Source organism: Trachypithecus francoisi, unplaced genomic scaffold, assembly GCF_009764315.1.
Source record: "Trachypithecus francoisi isolate TF-2019V2 unplaced genomic scaffold, Tfra_2.0 Lachesis_group12, whole genome shotgun sequence".
NCBI classification, from domain to species: domain Eukaryota; kingdom Metazoa; phylum Chordata; class Mammalia; order Primates; family Cercopithecidae; genus Trachypithecus; species Trachypithecus francoisi.
The window spans coordinates 109,899,735-109,923,357 of record NW_022681457.1 but is presented as its reverse complement, the minus strand read 5'-3'; the positions used below and the strand labels follow the sequence as shown (position 1 = coordinate 109,923,357).

The 23,623-nt window shown below is 51.1% G+C and overlaps 1 protein-coding gene across 2 annotated transcripts in view; it reads left to right on the top strand.

Annotated features, from left to right (window-relative positions):
- Window positions 1-23,623, top strand: part of KAZN (kazrin, periplakin interacting protein) — a 511,204-nt gene that overhangs the window by 346,959 nt on the left and 140,622 nt on the right. For both annotated transcript variants that reach the window (XM_033228238.1, XM_033228237.1), the window contains exon 2: window positions 11,875-12,066. In XM_033228238.1, the coding sequence (XP_033084129.1) occupies window positions 11,875-12,066 (192 nt within the window). The remainder of the gene's footprint in view (window positions 1-11,874; window positions 12,067-23,623) is intronic.

The window sequence follows — 23,623 nt, the reverse complement described above, 5'->3', positions numbered from 1 at the left end:
GGATAATAGAGAAATTTGGAAAGAAAAGGCTGGATGAGGTGGCCTCTCAGAGGAAGTGGTAGCATGGAGGCTCAGCTTGATGGCTGTGTGAGGAGTCTTCCTTGTACCAACAGGATGGCCCAGGAAGCCCCATCCCAAGTCGGCCCACCTGACTTGTGATGAACTGGCTACAACTTGCAGCTTCTAATCCTCAGTGGAAAATGTGCTCATTAGGCTGGGCACGGTGGCTCATGCCTGTAATCCTAGCAATTTGGGAGGCTGAGGCGAGCAGATCACTTGAGGCCATGAGTTTGAGACCAGCCTGGCCAACACAACGAAATGCCGTCTCTACAAAAAATACAAACATTAGCAGAGCGTTGTAGCGCATGCCTGTAATCCCAGCTACTCAGGAGGCTGAGTCAGGAGAATTGCTTGAACCCAGGAGGTAGAGGTTGCAGTGAGCCAAGATCATGCCACTGCACTCCAGCCTGGGTAACAGAGTGAGAGTCTGACTCAAAAAAAAATAATAAGTAACTTGTCTGTAGTTTTACATTAAGTGACTGAATTGGGATTAAAGGGAAAAAAATTCCTTTATTAAAGCAACAGTTAATAAATACTAACTTAAAAAACAAACAAAGAAAATGTACTTATTGAGGGCTGGGGGAGGCAACCGGCCAGGCCGTGAGCAGAGGCCAGCACTTCCCCATCCCTTCTGCCCAAGCAAATTCTCAAGTAGGTAGGAGCAGACTCTTCAGTCATCAAGGAGGCCTGGCCATGGGCTTTGGGATTGAGTAGTCCTTGCTGCCACCACCAGGCAGGGACCCAGCCACCCTGGTGGCGGGCAGGTGCCTGCCTCTCCCACCCCAGCCCAGATGGTGTTTTTGGAGATTCACATTCCTCCTGGTGCCAGAAGCACCTGCCAAGTGATTTTTGCAGGCTCTGCCATGAAGGTGTTAACCCAGACTTCCGGCAGACCCCAGGGGGGCTGCATCCTGCAGTGCCAATCCTCAGGTTAAGTGGGGCTGGAGGTCTGTGATTCCTTGACTTCCCCAGGACATCTCTGCTTCGGAGCCTGTGACTATCACCCTTCCAGGGCAGCGACATGGTTGCTGCCCAGGCTGTTTGGTGAGGGGTGGGTGAAGGCATGCAGGAGAGGACCGGTTTTCTGGGGTGTGGAGCTGAGTGGGCCCAGCCCCCCATGGGAACTCTGAGCAGCAAGATGGTAGAAGAGGATTCGCTTGGCACTCGGGGCCCCGAGGAGGGTCTGGCTAAAGGTGTGTTTACAGGCCAGCAGCTTCACCGGAAGAGCCTCTGCAGGGAAGACGGTTTCAACACCACCTAACGGAAAAAACAATTACTGTGCAATATGAGAAAAGGACAAAGGCTGTATTACCTGAGTCCCTGCACCCTCCACACCCACCTGTAGTAAGAGTTACCAAGCGGCTCTCCGGGCGGGGGAGCGCCTTGGAAGAAACCCTGTGGAGTAGGTGGGTGTTATTTGAGAGTCTTCTCCTATTTGGGGATGGCTGTACTGCTTCCCATCACCCCCTGCTGAGTGTCAGGATCATATGACACAGGCCCGGAGGACATGGAAATCTCCACCAAGCTGTGGCAGGGCTGCCACAGAGCCCAGCAGACCTGGGCTTGATCCTGTGGCCTGCCAATGTCTGTAAGCCTCAGGCGGGGACCACCGCAGCCCTGCATGGCTCCCACTCTTACCTGCCTGCCACCAGGGACTGGGGACTGAGGGACGGATGGGAGGGTCCGTCTGGCAAATGGGGACAGAGGTGGTTCAAGAAGATGGCGCTGCTTCCAGCTCCCCATGCAGGGACCAGGCAGGAGAGGGGAGGCCAGGGTGGGCCTGAGAGGGTCAGCCCCATAGAAAGAGTGATGCCAAGGCTAGGCTCACTTCACCCTGGAAGGCTCAGGGTGACCAGCAGAAGCCTGTTCCTGAGGCTGGCATTTTCCAGCCTACAGCCGCCAGACTTCTCACTCCACAGGCAAACCCTTAAGCTTAGGACGCTGCGAGCTGAGTTTCCTTATGGCAGCTCTGGTCATATACAGAGCTTTGAGGAGGCTTTGGAGGAGTCTGCAGTAGAGAGCCGGCGTGGCTGCTGCAGCGGCCCTGGGCTGGGCTAATCCAGGACTCCCAACCCCACTCACACGCTGGGTCAGCTGAGCAAAGAGGCTGAGGTTCTGTGACCTCAGGCCTCCCCATCCAGGGAAAGGATGAAAATGGGGGTAACTCTCCAGGGAAGGTTTCAGGGCTATCTGCCCAGCTGCAGGCCCAGAAAGGAAAGATGCACAGGGCTTTTGCCTACCTGCAGCGTGTCTTGAGTCTGGCAGCTGTACCCACAGGAGAAGGGGAATAAATCAGTGGTTACAAGCAACAGCAAACTTCCTATGTTTAACTGCATAGTCTCTCTAAACTCAGTTTCTTTTGTAAAATGGGGACGTCCCCTAGGGTCCTTAAGGGGACTGATAATTCATGCACATGAAGATTTCCATCAATCTCAACACATGTGAAGGGCTCAGAAAGCGTGACTATGATCACCTGGGCAAAGGCGACAAGCCCATTCAAGATCAGAGCAAAGATGCATTTCTTTCCTGCCGCGTGCTACGCCCGCAGAAATGCAGAACAGAGGAGGTCCCTGGTCCACTGGCAAAGACCCCCACCCGCTCTGCCCTGGGCGGTGAGCTCTGCCGGCCTCCTCATCTCTGATTCTTCCTTTCAGGACTCCCCTCCTCTGCTGGGTACCTGCTTTGTTGGATGCATTAATACATTCATCCCGTCACTGCTTAGCCTTGGGGGCCTGGGAGTCCGTGTCTCTTAAGATGACTTTGCCCATGAGAGTCATTGTGTCTCTCTTTTTTTAAATTTTTGTTTGTTTATTTATTCATTCATTCATCCATTCATTTATTTATTTATTTTAGACAGAGTCTCTGTCACCCAGGCTGGAGCACAATGGCATGATCTCAGCTCACTACAACCTCCACCTCCCAGGTTCAAGCAATTTTCCTGCCTCAGCCTTCCAACTAGCTGGGATTACAGGTGGCCGCCACCACGCCCGGCTAATTTTTTGTATTTTTGGTAGAAACGGGGTTTGGCCATGTTGACCAGGCTGGCCTCGAACTCATGACCTCAGGTGATCCACCCGCCTCGGCTTCCCAAAGTGCTGGGATTAAGGCATGAGCCACCATGCCCCTCCGTGTCTCTGTCTTAAAACTTTAACCCTCTAAGGACAATATGATTCCTTATTTTTAGGACAGGCATCATCCCAGTGTACTAAAATCACATTTGGACCTGATTTGGCCCCAACTCAATAATAGCAAGAGTGGTGGCCAAGGGGCCACTCACAACCTACTAGGTGCTGCTGGACCAGTGCACGGCAGGGCGGCCGCAGAGCCCAGCAGACCTGGGCGTGATCCCGTGGCCTGCCAATGTCTGTGAGTCTCAGGCAGGGACCACCACAGCCCTGCATGGGGTCATGAGATGAGGGCTGTCATCCAGCACATGGCATCCACCTGCTCAGGGGTGGCAGCAGCCATGGTCTCTGCAAGACTTCATGGAGACAGTGGCAGGTCAATACAGAGCGCATGTCACTTGGAAGTGACCTCCATTTGGCTGTGGTGGGTGTGGGACCATTCTCTAGGCATCCGATTTCTTTCCCACTGTGTGTGTGTGTGTGTGTGTGTGTGTGTGTGTGTGTGTGTGGCTCAAGCAAACACCCTGGTGTTTCCTGGACACACAGACCCCTCGCTGTTCACAAAGCCACCAAGATGGATGGGGTTTAGACCAGGATACCCCTTTCACGAGGGCCTGCTGGAGAATAGGGAGTTGGCTGGTTGTGTATCTGGATTTATTTTGTGGGGAGGGCTACAAAAATGAGTTTTTAATGGAAAATCTGAAATATGCTACTGCTATATTTAGATTTTTTTTTCTTGGGGTATAATTCACATACAGTAAAATGCTCGGCTCTTAAGTGTACGGTTTGTGTTCAGTGAGTTTGCATGGCTTTTGATCAGGGCGTCCACCCCTGATGGTCAGCTGGGGACGGTCCCTCCAAGCCTGGACTCCACTCAGAGCCCCCCAAGCTCTCTGCTTCCCTCGTTCTCTAGACTTGATGACTCAGCCTTCAGCACGTTCATCTCTGCTGTTTCATCCACCCTTCCTGGGCTGGGGAAACCCGAAGGTCAGGGTTCTGCAGTTAGTGAGGCCAAGGTTTTCTTCCAGAAGATCAAGGAGGTTTGCCCTTTTCCGAAACGATCATGATGAGCTACATTTGACCCTCATGTAGAACCTTCCGGAGAGTTTCCACTGAGATGATTGCTTTGTTTAATGTTTACCACAGGCCTGAGAGACTGGCCTTGGCTCCATTTTCAGATAAGAGATCAGAGGTTGCTTGTCCACAGGTCAAATAGCTGGGAAGTGGGGGAGCCAAGACTGAGCCCCAGCTGGCTGACCCCAAACCTGTGTGCCCGCCTCAGCACTGCACTGCATGCCTCCCAAGAACACAGCATGGAGCACAGTGTTGGGTGTCGGGTGTGGGCAGAACAGTCCCTGCCCTCGTGGAATGGACAGGCTGGCTCCATGGCCATACCCTTCTCCAGGGGCTGTGCGGGGAGTGTCCCTAGTGGAGGGCCAGGACCGCCATGCCCTGAGTGGCTGACTCACTCATACCCTGCTGAGGGGCATGCCTGCCTGCACTGGCATCCACCAAGCCAAGCCTGGTTGCCGCCTGGGCCCTGCTGACTCAGGAAGTCCTTGTGTCACCCACAGACCTTGCCCCTCTCCTTTTGGAAGGTGATAGCGTGGCAGTTGAGTCTGGAAGTGCTGGAACCAGACCATCTGTGTCCAAACCCTGGCTCTGCTCTTCACCCTGTGTGACCTTGGCCAAGCCATTTAACTCCTCTGTGCCTCAACTTCCCCATCTATGAACTGTGGATGATGATAATAGGATCTGCTTCATGGAGTTCCTGTGAGAATTAAACTAGTTAAGCAGGTAAAATACAGCAAAGCTTAGGGCATATAGTGTGTGCTCAAGAAGTGTTAAGAAAGATGTAATTGTTATTATAATAAATAATACTCATAATATTATTGTTACTTAGACCTTTGGTGTGGGGAGGCTGAGTTTACACACCTACAAGTCACCCAGAGTCTTAGCAGTCCTAGAGGTTGCCTTCTGTTTTAAGTGGCTGCTGTAGCTCTAGCCATTAAGTCCACTTTCCAGAAGTGGAGAAGGTGGAGAAAGGTGGAGAAAGAGGTAAAGCCCTATTTTTGTAAGGGTCGGTTCTCTTAAGGGACTTTTTTCTGCAACTCACTGGCCAAAAGTGTGTCACATGGACAACCCTAGTTGAAAGGGAAGCTGGAAAACAGCATTTTTAAAAAGTGGGACTCGTTGCTTTTGCAAACTAAAGGAGATGGGCTACAGAAGGGCGAGGGTCTGCCCCAGCTCCCTCTGCCACCTGGTATGGACTTTTCCTCTGAGTGGGTACCCCACACTCCCTTTCCCTTGGGGAGGAGGCCCCGGGGACCTGCGGCATGGCCTGCCTGCTGGTATCCTTGTCCCCCCCGAGAGTAGCACCATTGGTAACAGTTGGCTCCCTGCAGCAGGAGGCCACTGTTTCCCAGACAATGTTTACTTCCTGCTACTATGGCCAAGAGAACTCTGCTAAGTCCATGGATTTTGGGCCCCTCTACTCAGAGGCCTGAGGGCACTGCGGTTCCCCAGCATCAGCAGAAAGGTACCCAATCAGTCTTTGGGGGTTTTTGTCCTTGGGCAAAGGCCAGGAAAGTTTTCTCCAGAAAGGATGACTCCTTCCTCAGTAGCTGTCTTGCCTTTGGCAAATGGCTTTCTCCTGTCATTGGGTCACCAGCCTGAGCTGTTCCAGATGCTTAACAAATACCATCTTCATCTCACACCCTCTAGCCCAGCGCCAACAGGAGAGCTCCGTGCAGTCATGGCAGCGGTCTGGATCTGCACTGTCCCTTACCTTAGCTCCTAGCCACGTGGGTGCACTCAAAATGTGGCTAGAGAAACTGAGTTTTTCATTTTAATTAATTTGTCCGTAAGATAGTCACCTGTGGCCAGGCACGGTGGCTCACGCCTCTCATCCCAGCACTTTGGGAGGCCGGGCGGGCGGATCACGAGGTCAGGAGCTCGAGACCATCCTGGCTAACACGGTGAAATCCCGTCTCTATTAAAAATACAAAAAATTAGCCGGGCGTGGTGGCGGGCGCCTGTAGTCCCAGCTACTCGGGAGGCTGAGGCAGGAGAATGGCGTGAACCCGGGAGGCAGAGCTTGCAACGAGCTGAGATCGCACTACTGCACTCCAGCCTGTGAGAGACAGTGACTGGCCCAAGGTCACACAGCAACGTAATAGTTCCTCTGAGGAAGAAACGCAAGTCTTCCAATGGCAGCTTCTTTATTGTTTCTTCAGAAATGTGGTTGGTCCCGTCTGCAGAGGGGAAGATGAGTTGTGGACACAGTGCTCAGTGTGCCAGGCACATGTAAGCACTTTACACGTGTCTTATTTGTTCCCATTTCCCCTGTTTTACAGGTGAGGTCACCGAGGCCCAGGGAGGAGAAGTGCCTCCTGGTGGCCCCAGAACTGGTAAATTGAGAGGCTGTGCTCTTGGCGCTTAGGCTGAAATTGCAGTCCCAGGGTTGTCTCCACTCCTGGAAGAGTCTGGGGGATGCGAGACCTGGGCCTCCACACCCAGCTGGGGCAGGTGCAGTTAGCAAGCTCCGATAAGCCTCTCTCTTTCCATGGAGTTGTTTTTCCAGCCTGGTCTCCTAAGACTTGGCTCCTGCAGGTGCCGCACCTGGTGACCCGCCCTCGAGGCTCCCATCAGCTTATTCACAGCCTGACTGGAGGGGTGGGGCTTAGGCATCAGATACACCTGTTAAGAAGCGCGCAGGGAAAAAAAACTGCCTTTGCCACTGTTAGCCAAAGAGAAAGGCACATGGCACCCAGCTCCATCTCACTCTCTGCTCTCATCTGAGTGCAGGGTGCAGAGAAGACCCTGGCAGAGGCCCTTCCTGTGTCTGCCCCGCCTCCCTCCTGTGCAGTGCTCAGGCAAAGCCCGCTCCCCTGGTTGTCCCATTTCATGGTGTCAAAATCCCCATGAGATGGGAGTAGCACTGCTGCAATAAAACACAAGACGCCCAGTTAAATTTAAATTTCAGATACGTGATGAATCAATTTTTAATATAGGTATGTTCCATGCAGTAGTTGGGACATACACTGAAAATGATTTGTTGTTTATCTGAAATTCAGATCTATGCGTCTAGGGGTGTTTGTTTGACATGACTTTGTTTTGTTTTGCTTACTCTGGCAACCCTAAGTGGGTGGCATCTGTGCAGCATACACGACAACAGAGACCCAGAGAAGTGACATGAGGCTTGTGCAAAGTCAAGACGAGGCCCTGGCCAGGCCTAGGTTTGAAGCCAAATGTCTTGGAATCCTTTGCCTTCTTCCTGGACAACAGTAAACAATCTTGGTGGCTTCCTTGGGTGGTTGGAGGAGACCCAGAAATCACTGAAAAAAAAAGAAAGAAAGAAAAAAAGACCCAGCATGGTGGCTCACACCTGTAATCCCAGCACTTTGGGAGGCCAAAGCAGGTGGATCACCTGAGGTCAGGAGTTCGAGACCAGCCTGGCCAACATGGTGAAACCCCGTCTCTACTAAAAATACAAACAATTACCCGGGCATGGTGGTGGGCCTGTAGCCTGTAATCCCAGCTACTTGGGAGGCTGAGGCAGGAGAATTGCTTGAACCTGGGAGGCAGAGGTTGTAGTGAGCCGAGATTGTACTGCCGCACTCCAGCCTGGGCAACAGGAGTGAAACTCCATCTCAAAAAAACAAAAAATTAAGCAAAAACAAACCTGCCTCTTCTACCTGTGTGACAACGGACATACTGTTAGCAGTCACTCACACCTTATTGTGAAATAGACTCTTAGTGACAGTCGAGTAGGGAACAGGGACCCTGGCAGGATGGAAGATTGTAGAATATTGATCAAGAGGAGAAAATTCCAGCCTTGGTGACTGCTAGAGATAGTGAGTTGAGGCAGGAGCGCCGAGGGGTGGTTGGGGCTGAGCCTTTTGTAATCTGACCTCTCCAGCCTTCCTCCCATTCTTCCTCACCTGGCACCCATTTCCTGGTCACTCAGGACCCTCCAGCTTTGCAGCTGCCTTTGCTCACACCACTTCCTCCTTCCCCAGTCGCATCCTCTAGGGTCCATCTGGAATGCCACCAACTTCTCAAGGGTGTCTGAGTGCTCCAAGTACATGTGGCCCCTTCCGTCTTCTGTTTCTTTGTATGTGCGTCTATTTGCTGGAGGCTTCTTGAGGCTAGGAGTCTTCCCTTCTCTTTCCTGGCCTGGAGTGTAGGTGGGCCCCAAATGTTTACCCAGAAAGAGGGCAGGGGTGTGGCCCCAAAAGCAAACCTCCTACTTAGGAGTTTTGCTAAGAGACTTGGGCAGTTCCTGGGCTGCCTCCGTGGCACATGAGGTTTGGGGGTCCTTTGATGGTGGGATCCAGGAGCACTAACCTGAGAGTGGGGCCTATCTGGGGCTTTCACCCCAGTGCCCCCGTGCCCAGAGCCACGCGTGGTATGGGCAGGGACCTCTCCATGTTAGGTGGATGGAGGCGTTCGACAGACGTCACCGAGTGCCCCTGATGTGTTGCACAGACACTGTTTCCAGCACTTGAGACCTGATGGTGAAGGAGACAGAGCAGGATATGCGATCGGGCCCTGCTCTTGGATCCTGTGTCCACTGAGCACATAGCTGGGGAGTGAGTGAGCCTCCATGTCGCTACGGGGTTTTGTCCGGGTTGCCTGCTGTGCTGTTGACAAAACTGGACAGGATCGGAGCCGTTTTAGGTCTCTTGAGACTGTGATAGTGAGGCTGAGACAGACTGATGGGAAGGAAACTGTGAAGAGGGGACAGGAGCTCCCAGGCAGGTCACAGCTCTGCGGAGGCCCTGAAGTGTAGCGAGTCTAGCGCCTTCCAGAACTGAGAGAAGCCATCAGCCTGAAGGAGGCCTCAGACAGGGCTGAAGAGGCAGCTAATATTCCAAGCGGGGCGGGGAGGCTGTCGGGGCCAAGTGAGATGTGCCTTGCACCTCAGAGGCGCTCTTGGGCTTCTGTGGGGAGGAAGGACTCAGGTTAGGAGGAGCTGGGAGGGCAAGGAGGTACCCTGGGAGGCCTCCTCTCCTTAGAGGGGTGGCGGGGCCCATCGTGGCCTCAGGAAGTGATGTGAGATGAACGAGGGAATAGGGACTGGAGTTGCCACCACCTTTTCCCAAGGCGGCTGGTGGGAGAGAGGTGCTCCATCCTCAGGGCTCAGCCCTGCTCCCCCTCTACCTGCCCCCTCTCCTGGACCTGGCTCTGCCCACTCAGCCTCGAGGCCAGTGGATCCCTAGGGAGTCCAGAGGGTTGTAATGCCTTAGAGATTGCCAGCAGGCACTGATGGCAAGGGTAGGGCATCTAGGAAGGGGCAGTGCATGACCATTATTGCACCTTCTCTGTACATGGCATTCACGGAGCACTTCTATTATATGTACATGGGGTACTTCCTGTGTACATGGAGCACTTCCTGTGTACCCAGGGCACTTCCTGTGTACATGGAGCACTTCCTGTGTACCCAGGGCACTTGCTGCGTACATGGAGCATTTCCTTTATGAGGAGGGACACTTCCAATGCCTCCGAGGAGCCTCACAGCCAATGAGGGTTAGACCTGTTTAACAGGTGCAGTGTCCGAGGCTCAGCAGGGAGGGAGTTGCTCATCAGCCACCACATGCCTGGCTGGAGACCTGGTGACTCCAAAGCTGTGCCCCCAGCCATGCCCTTTCCATGACCCTCATGGGAGAGGACTGTGCACCGGACCTCCAGGGAGTACACATCCCCTTTTAGCAGCAGGGACGCTCCTGGCTCTACCTGCACATGTCCGGTCCAGCCAGGGCTGCCCTTGGCCCCTCCCCTGGTCCCTCTGTGATGTGGAATGGAGGGAAGGGGAAGGCAGTGTGGGGAGGGGAGGAGTCCGTGCAGAGGGTGGGATGGCCTGGTGGCCAGCACAAGGCTGGTGAGTGTGGCGCCTTCGTCTGTTCATTCTCAAGGGTGACCAGGTGCCAGGTGCTGTTCTAGGCACGAGGATGCGGCCGTGGACAACACAGACTCAAGTTCCTGCCCTCCTGGGTCTTACAGCCAGCCTGTAGATAAACAGATCCACAGGGCATGACAGGCGCTGACGGGTACTGCAGAGAAAGAGCGAGGAGGAAGGAGGCCGGGGCGCAGGGTGGCAGGGCGCAGAGCGGCGGGGCAGAGTGTGCTGAGCTTCCACCATAGCGGTGATGGACACAGACAGCCCTGCACCCCCACCCGCCCCTGGAGCCCACATTGAGTTTGGGAAGGAGACAGATAAATAGAGCATCACACAGGGTGGTGAGAGAAGGCCCTTCCACGCAGGTGATGTGGAGTGGACGCTTGTGTCACAATGAGGAGGCAGCCACAGGAAGAACCAGGAAAGGGTGTTCAGGTGGAGGGCACTGCGGAGACAAAAGCGCTATGCTGGAAAGAGTGCGGCATATTGTAGAGAGGGGGACGAGTGTGGCTGTAGGTGGGAAGAGAGAGAGGATGTAGGCAGAGGCCTGGCCCCAGCCAGGGCTGCCCTTGTCCCCTCGCCAGGTCCCTCTGTGATGTAAAATGAGGGAAGGAAGGGGAAGGCAGTGTGCAGAGGGTGGGGGTGGCCCAGTGGCCAGCACGAGGCTGGTGAGTGTGGCGCCTTCATCTGTTCATTCTCAAGGGGACCTGCTTAATGAATATTTCAGCGTGTCCTTCCACCGTCTCCTAAGTGAGGTTTGCTCCTTCTCTTAATGCGCTCTCCTAAGAGTTATGCAGAGGTGTACGTAGCCTGGCGCCTGTGCACAGCCTGATTGCCTCTAGCACCCCTTAGCAGTTCTGTTTTCACCGTTGCCCAGGTGAGCTGACCTGGGTGTGGGTGTGTCTATCTGCCCACAGGACTGAGAAGCTGACAGCACCTGGGTTGACATGGCTGTCACTCTGAGAGGGTGACATACCTTCTGGGTCCCTTCCAGCACCCAGGGCCTGCGTGTTCTCCTTGGCCCCATTTCTGGGGCCTCACTGTACATAGGGTTGGATTTAAGTGCTGCAGAAACCTCTGTCCACGGTGTCACCTTGTCACTGCTCATTAGACCCTATTTTCCTGCAGGACAGTCCGTTGCAAATGCATAAGTTCTGTTTGTACACAGTGCTCAGCTCCTCAAGGTTATGTGTTTTGCAAAATGTGTTGAATATGTCTTTCTATGGGTGTTTCCCAAGCATGAGACTGGGAGTCTGAGCTGTGGAGTCAGCCAGGCCTTGGTTCAAATCCCAGCTCTGCTACGCACTAACTTTATGACCACCTGGAGTTACTTAATCTCTCTGGGCCTCGAGGTCCTAATTTGTAAAATGGGATTATGATGGTCCCTGCATCTGAAGGTTTTGGTGGCTTAAATGAGATAATGCATATGAAACTCAACTCAGCATACTGTTGGCTAGTGGTTATGATGCTCACTCCTAAGACCGTCAGCGACTGGAGTGGACATTCTGAGTGCAGGACAGCGGCAGTGGATTCCTCGGGAGTCGTGGTGGCGGGTGGGGGGTCTCACTAGGTGTGCTCTGCAGACTGTGGGTGGGGCCTAAAATTGGCGCTGGGGCTCTTTGGAATAAGGCAGTTGTTTCGAGGTTTTCTCCTCCCTTCACATATGTAGGAAAGGCCCTGAACGCAGAGCAAACAGAAAAGCCAAAGCAACCTCAAACCATCCCCAGAAAACGCGAATGAGCGGCAGCCGACGTTCCTGTCCTCTAACCCTGTGCCCTTCTCCCCTAGTGCTCCTGCGGGAAGAAGTGTCGCGGCTCCAGGAGGAAGTTCACCTTCTCCGGCAGATGAAGGAGATGTTGGCGAAGGACCTGGAGGAGTCACAGGGCGGCAAGTCCTCCGAGGTCCTCTCGGCCACCGAGCTCAGGGTCCAGCTGGCCCAGAAGGAGCAGGAGCTAGCCAGAGCCAAAGAAGCCTTGCAGGGTGAGTGATGAGTCAGCGGCGGTTCCTTTGCTGGGGGCGCAGGCCCCAGGGATCTGGGGTCCTCCCCATGCAGGGGAAGTGACGCAGATGGACACAGGGGTCTCCCAGCACCCACCTCCAGCCACGGCTGCCCTGTCCCTTCTTCAAGTGGAATTCTGCATCTTGTGGGGTGGGTGCAGATGCCATTCCGTCCTCCAGTGTGACCATCACACATTGCCCATATGGCTGGATGTGAGGTGCCTCCCTCTGGGGTGTGATTAGTGGGTGGGTATCTTGGCTGGACCAGGATGCTGGCCCAGCAGCTGAGTCTCTCTTACCCAGCACCCTTGGGGTCCTTCGGTGCCTCCACTCAGAGCACAGTGCGGCTACACTGGTTTCTCTGCTGGAGGACATGTCTGTGTCCCATGCGTCCCTCTTGCTCACCATGATGGGCTCTCCTGGCCCCAGAGGAAGGAGTTGGAAGACGACATGGTGTAGTGTCCCAGGAGGTCTCTTGAAGACAAGGACCACAGACCTGTAACTACCATGTGGCTGGTGTGTCTTCAGCCAGAAATTAATTTAGGAGATGAGGAAACTGGTGTCCACATGCTCAGCCTGGTTTCCCTGGAGGGACCCACATCCCTCTGTCCCAGGAGGCACCTGCCCACATTCTGTCGGGCTGGAAGAAGGGTCTCAGCTGGTTATTTGAGAAAGGTTGGAAGCCATCATGTAACCTGTCAATGGACTCCACAGTGCTTGGAGAACTCAGGCATGAAACATCTGGGGAAAACATGGCCTTAGGGGTCTGCACTGATTCTCTTAAGCCCCTCAGTGTCTTTGCTTCTAGAAAAGACAATAAAGCTTTGCAACCTGCTTTCCACTTATCATTCACTAGAACAATGAATCCTCTTTAAAAATGTTGTTTCTGAAGCTAAAGCAGGTTTATTAATTAGGTTAATACCATGCTGCTATAACAAAGAGACCCCAAAACACAGAGGCTTAAAGAATCTGTTTCTTCCTTAACCACCCGCCAGTGAGCATTTGAGTCTGGTTGGGTGTATGTTTTCCCCTCGGTCCATGAGAGACCCCAGGAAAAGAGCCAGCATCGAGGGCCAGAGATTTGCCTTTGTAAGAGCTTGGTCGTATGACCATTCCTAGATGCAGAGGGTTCTGGGAAATGTAGTTTCTAGCTGCGTGGCCTTGTCCCAGCTAGGACTCTAACAGGGTAAAAGGAAGAATGGATTTTGCTGGACAGTTAATTGGCTCAGTCAGAGCCAATTCCCCGACAAAAGGTGTGATGTGGACAGCAGGCCAAGAAGGCTGTCTGTCCAGTGCCAAGCTGACCATCCCCCGGAAAGCCTGGGAAGTCCTCAGTTGAGGGTGAGCTTGTATCCAGAGTGTCACAGCGCTCTTGACAAATGTTCTTTTCAGCGGTACATGTTGCTCTCCAAGGCAGGTAGATGACCCTCTTCTTCTGGGGTCTTGTTTCTGGTGGGGCCATGGCGGCAGCGTTTTGGGTGGTCTTTTGAAGCTGCAGTGGACTTTGGGGAGCACTGTGGCCCAGCTGACATGGCATGCCTGGGAAGTCATTTTGCCAAGCAGGCACACTTTGCCTCTATGCAGCCACCCGGCAATCTAGGCAGATCTGTGTGAGCCATCCTCCATGCCCAGTTTCCCAGGATCCTGTAATATCCATTCTCCTTCATCAGGATGGAGACCCAAGTCTCGAGAATCTCCCACAAGCAAGTGCTGCTGGGCCCAGGCTGTGCAAGCTGTTGTCGTTTGGTCTTGTGAAGCTTTATCATGTAGTAGAGAGTACAGAGTGGCTCAGGAAGCAGCCAGATGCTGCTCAGTCACCTTTCCCACTCTGTGTCCCAGGGACAGAGACGCTGACCTCCACGTCTTTGACCAGCGACAGGATTTTCACCCCTATATGCTCTTCTGGACCTGCGAGGAAGAGAAAAACCTCCCTTAGCGGTTCCTGGGCCTAGAGGGATGGGCTGGGGGTTAAGCAAAGGCTCACTTACACGACCATCCCCAGCTACTGGGATGTACAACCTAGCCTTTCCAAACCTCAGTTTCCTGATCTGAGTGATGGGACATTAACGGTGGCTTTGCAGGAGGTTGTGAGAATGAAAGGAGATAATGCCTGGAAAGGTGATAGATAGTTCCCGCCGTTATGATAATGTACATCCTTCTCTCTTTAGCCCACAAGGCACAGAGCTGTACAGGCAATCTTTCCTAAGTCTGTGCTGTAAGATTTTCTTATCCACCACCAAAGATCTTTGGCCTTGCCCAGGGATGCAGAGATCTACCCCTTTGTAGGAATATTAATATAAGCAACAAGGACTTGTCAGTATTCATGAAAAGGAAGCTTTATTGAGCACCTACTGGGTGCCAACACCGTTCTAAGCACGTGATCTACCATTCACCTCAATCCTGCCAGGAGCTGGAAACCCTGTTTCTCAGGTGGAGACGCCTGAATGAGGTTCAGGGAAAGTAAATAACTTGACCAAGGTGACAGAGCCAATTAGCGGCAGGGACTTCTTCCCGCTGCACAGACACGCCTCATCTTCCCTCTGGGTGTGGTTACGGGGAAGGAAGTTGGCCTGGATGCGAGAGACAGAAGCCATTCTCACTTCAGTGGTGGTGACAGCAGACTCAAATCAGATCTGGGCTTGAATCCCACCTCTACCACTTATTAGCTGTGTGAGCTTGAATGCATTCTTTTGTTTTTACTTGTTTATTTTACTTTAAGTTCTGGGATAAAGGTGCAGAACGTGCAGGTTTGTTGCATAAGTATACATGTACCATGGTGGTTTGCTGTACCTATCAACTTGTCATCTAGGTTTTAAGCCCTGCATGCATTAGGTATTTGTCCTAATGCAATCCCTCCCCTTGCACCCACCACTCAACAGGCCCCAGTGTGTGATGTTCCCCTCCCTGTGTCCATGTGTTCTCATTGTTCAACTCCCACTTACGAGTGAGAACATGCAGTGTTTGGTTTTCTGTTCCTGTGATAGTTTGCTGAGAATGGTGGTTTCCAGCTTCATCCATGTCCCTGCAAAAGACATGAACTCATTCTTTTGTTATGGTTGCATAGTATTCCATGATGTATTATGTACCACATTTTCTTTATCCAGTGTGTCACTGATGGGCATTTGGGCTGGTTCCAAGTCTGTGCTATTGTAAATAGTGCTGCAATAAACATACGTGTACATGTGTCTTTATAGTAGAATGATTTGTAATCCTTTGGGTATATACCCAGTAATGGGATGGCTGGGTCAAGTGGTATTTCTGGTTCTAGAGCTTGGATGCATTCTTTAACCTCCCTGCCCCATTATTCCTTTGCCGAGAGTAATAGTAACAATGCCTGTGTTTCTTATAATTGGGACTGATAAACAGTAGCCACTTCATAGGGTTGTTGTGAAGATTGAGGTAGAAAGTGCATGGCCTGGTGTGTAGTACCATTGGTGCCAATACTGAGATCTGCTTGGAGATGTTGTTTGTCTGATTCTCATGAGGGGTGGTCCAGACCTGAGAACCCCCCGAGCCCATCCAAGCTCAAGGTAGCAGCATTCCTGAAAGGCAGTGAGATGGGCACCTTCAGCCGCCACGAGCATCCTGCCTGGAATTCTACAAAGTCATAAATAAGCTGCTTCACCAGCCACAGCACATGGTGAGTAAATTGCAGACAGATGTGGGAGAAGGAGTCCAGGGCATGGAAAGGGATTTATATGCCTATAATGAGGAGAGGGGGAATGAACGCACAAGCCGAGCAAGCAGCAGATGTTGGGCGACACTTGTTAACATCCAGTGTCCCTAACGTGGGAAAAAGCAAAGCCTCCAAAGACTTACCCCCTGGCAGATTCCCTCTCCAACTAACTCCCCCACTGTCTTGTGTTTGAATGAGACCCGAAAACTCAAGCAGGCACCCAAAACATCAGTCTGCGGTTACAACACAAAAGCAATGAAAAGAATCGTGTTTGGGAAGAACGGGAGCTTAGAAGATTCCTTTGTTTCTTTGGAAATGAGCGTGGGAAAGTTCGGTTTTGAATTTTGGTCTCATCATGAGCTTAAAGGCAGAAACCTGAATGATTGTTTAAAATATATATAGATTATTATTATTTTTTTTTTTTTTTTTTGAGACAGGGTCTCACTCTGTCATCCAGGCTTGGAGTGAACTGGAGCAATCTCAGCTCACTGCAGCCTCTGCCTCCCGGGCTCAAATGAGCCTCCAGAGTAGCTGGAACTACAGGCACATACCACCATGCCTGGCTAATTTTTGTATTTTTTTTGTAGAGACGGAGTCTTGCCATGTTGCTCGGTTTGTTCTCAAACTCCTGGGCTCAAGCGATCTGCCCGGGTCGGCTTTCCAAAGTGCTGAGATTACAGGCATGAGCCACCAAGCCTACCTCATCAGTGATGTCATCTTATGTATCTACTGCATGAGCCCTGCCTGGCACATGTGGTAAGCGTGTAGCCTGGGGGACCCCTTTGGGGTATCTGTTGATTTCCTCAGGCCTCCTCAATTTCATGATTTCCCCACGAATCAGGCAGCACAGAAACAATAATAGTGAAAATTTGCTTCATTCCTTTTCAGATCTCTTAACAGCATGTCAAGTGTTTTGAGCGTGTTCCCACAACAATAAATACTCTTTGAAAACATAATTTTTAATGACTACATAATGTTCTACCAAATGGAGATACCATAATTTATTTAGCCATTTCCCTATTATGAGACATTTAAGTGGTTCCTACTTTTTTTCTCTCTCTTTTTGTTTGTGTTTTTGTCATTACAGAACTCTGTCATAAAGATCCGTGTGTGTAAATCTGTTTATTTTCGTAAGACGCATTTCTTAAGCTTTTTGGTCTGAGGACCACTTTACACCTTTACAGAATTGAAGACCCCAAAGAGCTTTTGTTCATTTTTAATGAACAAAAGTGATGTTTTCAAGCAGTATTAATGTTTTCAAAATTAAAACTAGAAAAAGGATGTAAATCTTCAGTAATTTATTTTAAAATCATCATAATAAATTCATTATATGTTAATATGAGTACAGTATCTTTTTCTTTTCTTTTCTTTTCTTTTTTTTATTTTTTTTTTGAGATAGTCTCACTCTGTCACCCAGGCTGGAGTGCAGGGGCATGATCTTGGCTCACTGCAACATCCGCCTTCTGGGTTCAAGTGATTCTCGTGCCTCAGCCTCCCAAGTAGCTGGGACTACAGGCACCTGCCACCACGCCCGGCTAATTTTTGTATTTTTAGCAGAGACAGGATTTCCCCGTGTTGCCTAGGTTGGTCAAAAACTCTTGACCTTAAGCAATCTGTCCGTCTTGGCCTCCCAAGGTGCTGGGGGATTACAGGCGTGAGATACCTTGCCCCACCAATACAGTTATCTTTTCATGAGAAGTAGCTGTACTTTCCCAAACAGATTTGAATGAGAAGAGCAGCACTGTGTTTTAAACATTTTTGTAAAACTCACTGGTGTCTGGCTTCACAGCAGAGTGCTGAATTCTCATCTCTGCTCCGTCTGTCTAGTAGGATTGTTGTTTTGGTTGAAAATCTGGCGTACACAGTTTTGTATTAATAGCTGGAAAAGAAAGGATCATATTAATTGCCTTGTTAGATAATTGTGAGTGTTCTCTGATACCATGCTAAAACTCAGTGGTAGTTTCTTGAAGGTTCATTGCAGTGCGTATCTGAAACCTAATCCTTTGTACTCTGCTATGTTAAAATCCTCTGGTCTAATTTGCGCTTTGAAATGGGTATTTTACCCATTTTTTTTTTTTTCTTCTTTTGAGACGGAGTCTTGCTCTGTCTCACCCAGGCTGGAGAATAGTGGTGCCATCTCGGCTCACTGCAACCTCCATCTCCTGGGTTCAAACAATTCTCCTGTCTCAACCCCCCGAGTAGCTGGGGCTACAGGCGTGTGCCACCACACCCAGCTAATTTTGTATTTTTAGTAGAGACTGGGTTTCACCGTGTTGGCCAGGGTAGTCTCGAACCCCTAACCTCAGATGATTGCCCGACTCAGCCTCCCAAAGTGCTGGGATTGCAGACATGAGCCACTGCACCCGGCTCCCACATATGTATTACTGGGGGAAAATGGCTTGAACAAAGGCTGGAAGACTAGTCTGTACATGGAGGTGGGAAGGGACACCTGATGTTGAGGCTTTGCTTTAGGCAGATGGTGGGCGATGGTCACGGTGAACTCAACAGTCACACCAGAAGCTCAGGGACCTTGGAGCTTTTCAGCAGGAGTCACTATGTGAAGTGTGGTGTTTTAGGATGTCCCCATTTTCATTTCCCTCCCTCTCCCTCTCTTTGCAGCCTGGTCACTGTCTTTCTGGCGCATGGTGGTGTGGTTACATCTGTGTGGCTCCTGGATGTGCCGATGGTATCACCTCCCTTCTGTCCCCTCAAGGTCTCTGCATTTGTATTTTGTTCTCCCCCAGCCTCCAGATGGTCACTCTTCCGCCTGGTCTAGGTTCAGGCTCTGCATCCTCTAGGCAGCTTTCTGTACCAGCTTCCCTGCCCAATGGGCTCAGGGCCTGTCGTTGGCAGAATAATGATGTCCCCCTCTCCCAAAGATGTTCCCAGCCTAATTCCTGGGACTTGTGAATGAGTTAGGTCACACAGCAAAGGGGAACGAAGGTTGCCAATCAGATGTCCCTGGGATGAGTCTCTGGTGGGCCCAGTGGATCACAAGGGTCCTTGAAAGTAGACGGGGAGGCAGAAGAGAGAATCAGAGGAGATGTGACCTGAGGAGCAGAGGCCAGAGGGATTCAATGTGGGGTCTTGACACATTGTTGCTGGCTTTTAAGAGGTAGGAAGGGGCTGCAAGCCAAGGAGTGCAGGCGACCTCTAGAAGCTGGGAAAGGCAAGGAAACAGACTTTCCCTAGAGCCTCCAGAAGAAAGGCAGCCCTGCCAACACCAGGGTTTTAGCCCAGTGACACCCATTTTAGACCTGTGACCTCCAGAACTACTATAAGAAAATTCATTTGTGTTAATTAATTTGTGTTATGTTAAGCTAGCAGTCCCCAACCTCTTGGGCACCAGGGATCGGTTTCATGGAAGAGAATTTTTCCACAGACCAGGTTCCTGGAGTTGGGGGATGGTTTGGGGATGATTCCAGTGCATTACATGCATTACATTTCTTGTGCACTTTATTTCTATTATTATTACATTGTAATATATAATGACATAATTATACAATTCACCCTAATGTAGAATCAGTGGGAGCCCTGAGCTTGTTTTCCTGCAACTAGGTGGTCCCATCTAGGGGTGATGGGAGGTAGTGACAGATCATCAGGCATTAGATTCTCATAAGGAGCTCACACCCTAGATCCCTCACATGCAGAGTTCACAAGAGGGTTCACGCTCCTATGAGAATCTAATGCCATCGCTGCTGATCAGACGGGAGGTGGAGCTCAGGCAGTAATGTGAGCGATGGGGAGCAGCTGTAAATACAGATGAAACTTCACTCACTCGCTCCTCACCTCCTGCTGTGCAGCCTGCTTCCTAAGAGGCCAGGGACCAGTACCAGTCCATGGCATGGGGCTTGGGGACCCCATGTGAAGCCACTGCATTGTGTCACTTTGTTACAACAAGAATAGGAAACGAACCAGGCCCTCTCTTTCCCTGGACTTGTCAGCCCTAAACACTGCCCTGTCTCAGGGCTTAGGACATGTGAGGGTCATCTGTTTCCTTTAGAGACCCCTGCAGGGCACACAACAGCCAGCACAGGGTGGGTGGAGTTGGCTGACACTGACTGAGTGTGGAGGAGAAGAAAGGATACGGAGTTTCCTCTCCTTATTGGAAGGACTAAGGCCTGTGGGAGCCTTTTCCCTGCCACAGAGTGAGTCACCTGCCTTACACTGAGCTCCTGGAAGAAACACAACTTTATTATTTAATTTGCTCATTCACCAAATGTTCCCTGAAAACTTCCCTACACCAGAGCCTATGCCAATGCCTGCGGTTCAGAGCATTCCAGGACCTGCTCAAGAGTCTAGAGATATGCCTGAAACCTATGACACACTCAGTGTATGTTACTTGAATCCTGTTTTTCCAAGTGGCCAACCAGGCCCATAGATGAGAGTCTATCCCGTAGGCATTTCTGCTTCAAGGAGTTCTAGGCTGCAAAGACTGTCTTAAGCCCAGCAGGGTCGGTGGGGCTGGGGGACTAAAGTTCCCAGCAGGTGCAGCCATGCCCTGGCTGCCTTTGCAGATGTCACCAGGCCTGCAGACGGTGGGGTAGTAGGTGGCCTGAGAGGCTGTTGAATAGAACGATGTGTCATCCGTGCTGGGGCGGCCATGCCCACTTGCTTTCTTAGACACACATCCTTGTCACCACAGCACTGTGTGGGTTTGAAAAGCTACTTGATGTTTCCTGTGTCCCTTCCCACATCCGCACTCCATTCTTAGTCTCATTCCTTCCATCAAAGACGTGTTCATTTTCTGTGCAGTTTATCACCTGGCATTGAATGTGTACGTTCCTCTTCAGTGATTCATATGCTTGAAGCTACTGCTGTTTCTTTATTCTGGTGGCTTTCGGGGCTGCTGCATGGGGCCCACCCTGAGCCAGCCCCTCGGTCCCACAGCCCTGACGTAGAAGACTATTCACTGGTAAATCTCGGAACTCAGTGGAAGCTTCCAAAAAGTTTAACTCTACAGACAGAATGTCTTCCTAACATACTACCAGCTGCTTTTAAATATTGTTAAGAGATCCCCCTTAAAGGCTACTTAGACTCCACATTTTGATCCGGTTGATAATAATTGATGGTCAGTTGGAAGAAGTGCCCAGGCTCTGTTGTTCTGTTATAGCTGTCACTGGACTTGCTTTCAGCACCCTAACCCTGGCTGCTTCAGAGGGCAGCTGGATTCCTTAAAAAAATCCATGCCCTAATGCACAAGTACTTTCTATTTTATTTTATTTTTCGTGGGGGGACAGAGTCTCACTCTGTCACCTAGGCTGGAGTGCAGTGACATGATCTTGGCTCACTGCAACCTCTACCTCCTGGGTTCAAGCGATTCTCCTGCCTCAGCCTCCTGAGTAGCTGGGATTACAGGTGCCCGCCACCACGCCCAGCTGATTTTTGCATTTTTAGTAAAGACAGGGTTTCACCATGTTGGCCAGGCTGGTCTTCAACTCCTGACTTCAAGTGATCCACCCTCCTTGGCTTCCCAAAGTGCTGGGATTATAGGCATGAGCCACCGCACCCAGCCCACAAGTACTTTTTAAAAATAATTAATAATCATCATCATTTAATTTGAGAGTAGTTTGAGGTTTACAGAAAAGTTGCAAAGATAGTACAGAGCATTGCTGTATACCCAGTTTTCCTGTTAAGATCCTTGCACAAGTGCCTTAAAGACATCGCTTGTCATGCTTGCTGATATCTCATTGGCCAAAGCAAGCCACCTGACCAAGCCCTGTATCACATGGACGGGGCTCTGCAAGGCCAGGCTCCTCGGCAGCCCGGTGACTCACAGTCCAACACAGAGATTCTTTTAAATAGAATTATTTCCAGAACCCGCCCTAGAGTCTGGGGTTCTGGTGACTGACAATCTACATATTGCAACAAACTTTGTCCCCTTTGCTTTTTATGCAGTAGGCTTTTTTGCACCCGAGGAACTGATGTCCTGGTCCTCATCTGGGGTTTTTAGCACTAAGTCCATGACCCTCTGGGAGTTGGGCAGGCAGCCAGGACAGCGCCTTCCCACAGGCGCCCCTGTCCCCCACACAGCCTCCTTAACATGTGCCCTTTCCGGCGTCTGCTTCAACACTTGGATCAGCTTCTTAGTAGATTCCGTGATGTCTTAAGGTTCTAATTATGGACATCTCCCATTTATCCTGAGAACAACGGAAAGCCTGGTCTGTTTGCAAATGCACAGACACCCTCTAGCACTCACCCACGCCCATCTGATGCTTGTTTTGGAAACATTTACCAGAGCTCAACTCTTCCCTGTTCTGGGGAGGGGAGGTTAAGCCCATTTTGTAGTTGGGAAGACTGAGGTGTGAACACATACTGCATCGCTTTGGGGTGATAATCATTTCGGCTAGCATGTATTTAGCACTCGGAATTTGCCAGGCACTCTCTTCATTCGTTTGCCTGTGTGAGTCATCAATCCTCCCAACAGCCCTTGTTCGATGGGTAGTGTTTGTTACCCTCCGTTTCCCCATCTATAAAATGGGGATGAGAGAGGTTAAGAAATTCTTCCGGCAGGATGTGGTGACTCACGCCTATAATCCCAGCACTTTGAGAGGCCAGGGCGGGCGGATCACGAAGTCAGGAGTTTGAGACCACCCTGACCAATATGGTAAAACCCTGTCTCTACTAAAAATACAAAAATTAGCCAAGCGTGGTGGCACGTGCCTGTAATCCCAGCTACTCAGGAGGCTGAGGCAGGAGACTTGCTTGAATCCGGGAGGCAGAGGTTGTGGTGGGCCAAGATTGCGCCACGGCACTCCAGCCTAGGCGACAAAGCGAGATTCTGTCTCAAAAAGAAGAGAAAAGAAAAGAAATTCTTCTACGGCCTTCTAGCTAGTAGGTTTTGGAGCCAAAACTTGATCCCTAGTGAGTAGTGAGTCTGTTTTCCAAACTGAAGGTGTCTTTCAGAGGCCCCCTTCCCTGGAGACACCAGGAGTTTTTTTTTTTTTTAGACGGAGTCTCACTCTTGCCCAGGCTGGAGTGCAGTGGCTCGATCTTGGCTCACTGCAAGCTCCACCTCCCAGGTTCACGCCATTCAGTACCAGGAGTTTTAATGCATTTTCAGCCTTTGCTCTGGAAATGGTCCCAGGGAAGAAAGGCTGCAAGTTTACTGTCTTGGCCACACCAGACAGAAGTTTTTCTTCTTGCCTCCTCCCAGTCTCATCCTCCTTCCCCCTGCAGTGCATTGAGCACACTCCAGCCCCTGGAAATGCCAGTGGTCTCGGCTTCAGCAGAGGCTGTCTTTACGGTAGGAGCAGAGGCTGCACACTCTGATCCTTAGATTTTAATTAATCCACCCCTCCCCTGCCCCTTCCCAGGAAAGGTCAGAGATGGATTCCGCAGAATGAGGACAGGACTCGGTGTTCATCAAGCCAGGCTCTCCAAATGCCTTTCAGAAGACCTTGCCCAGGACCCCATTAAGTTTTGCTTGGAGCATGGCCTCCATCACTGTGCAGGTCTTCGTACCTACCTGGCCATGACAGAGTCAGGACACGACCTTGAAAATGTGGCAAGAAAATGAAAGCCACACTGGCCTCCATCCCAGGAGAAGAACTTTGGTGTGAGCAGGGGAGGGTCATCTTCAGAGGTGGCCTCAGAGGCAGTGCAGGGCACTCTTGCTCTGCAGCGTCTGAGCTTGGCTCAGTTGAGCACAGGTCCAAGGTGGCTGTGGACACAGGGTCAGGTCTGACACAGGCCTTGACCCTGATCCACCTCACCCCTGCTTGGTTCCCAGGGGAATGTGCTCCTGACCTCAGACAGGGAACTTTTTTTTTTTTTTTTTGAGATGGAGTCTCACTCTTGTCGCCCAGGCTGGAGTGCAGTGGCGCAATCTCAGCTCACTGCAACCTCTGCCTCCCAAGTTCC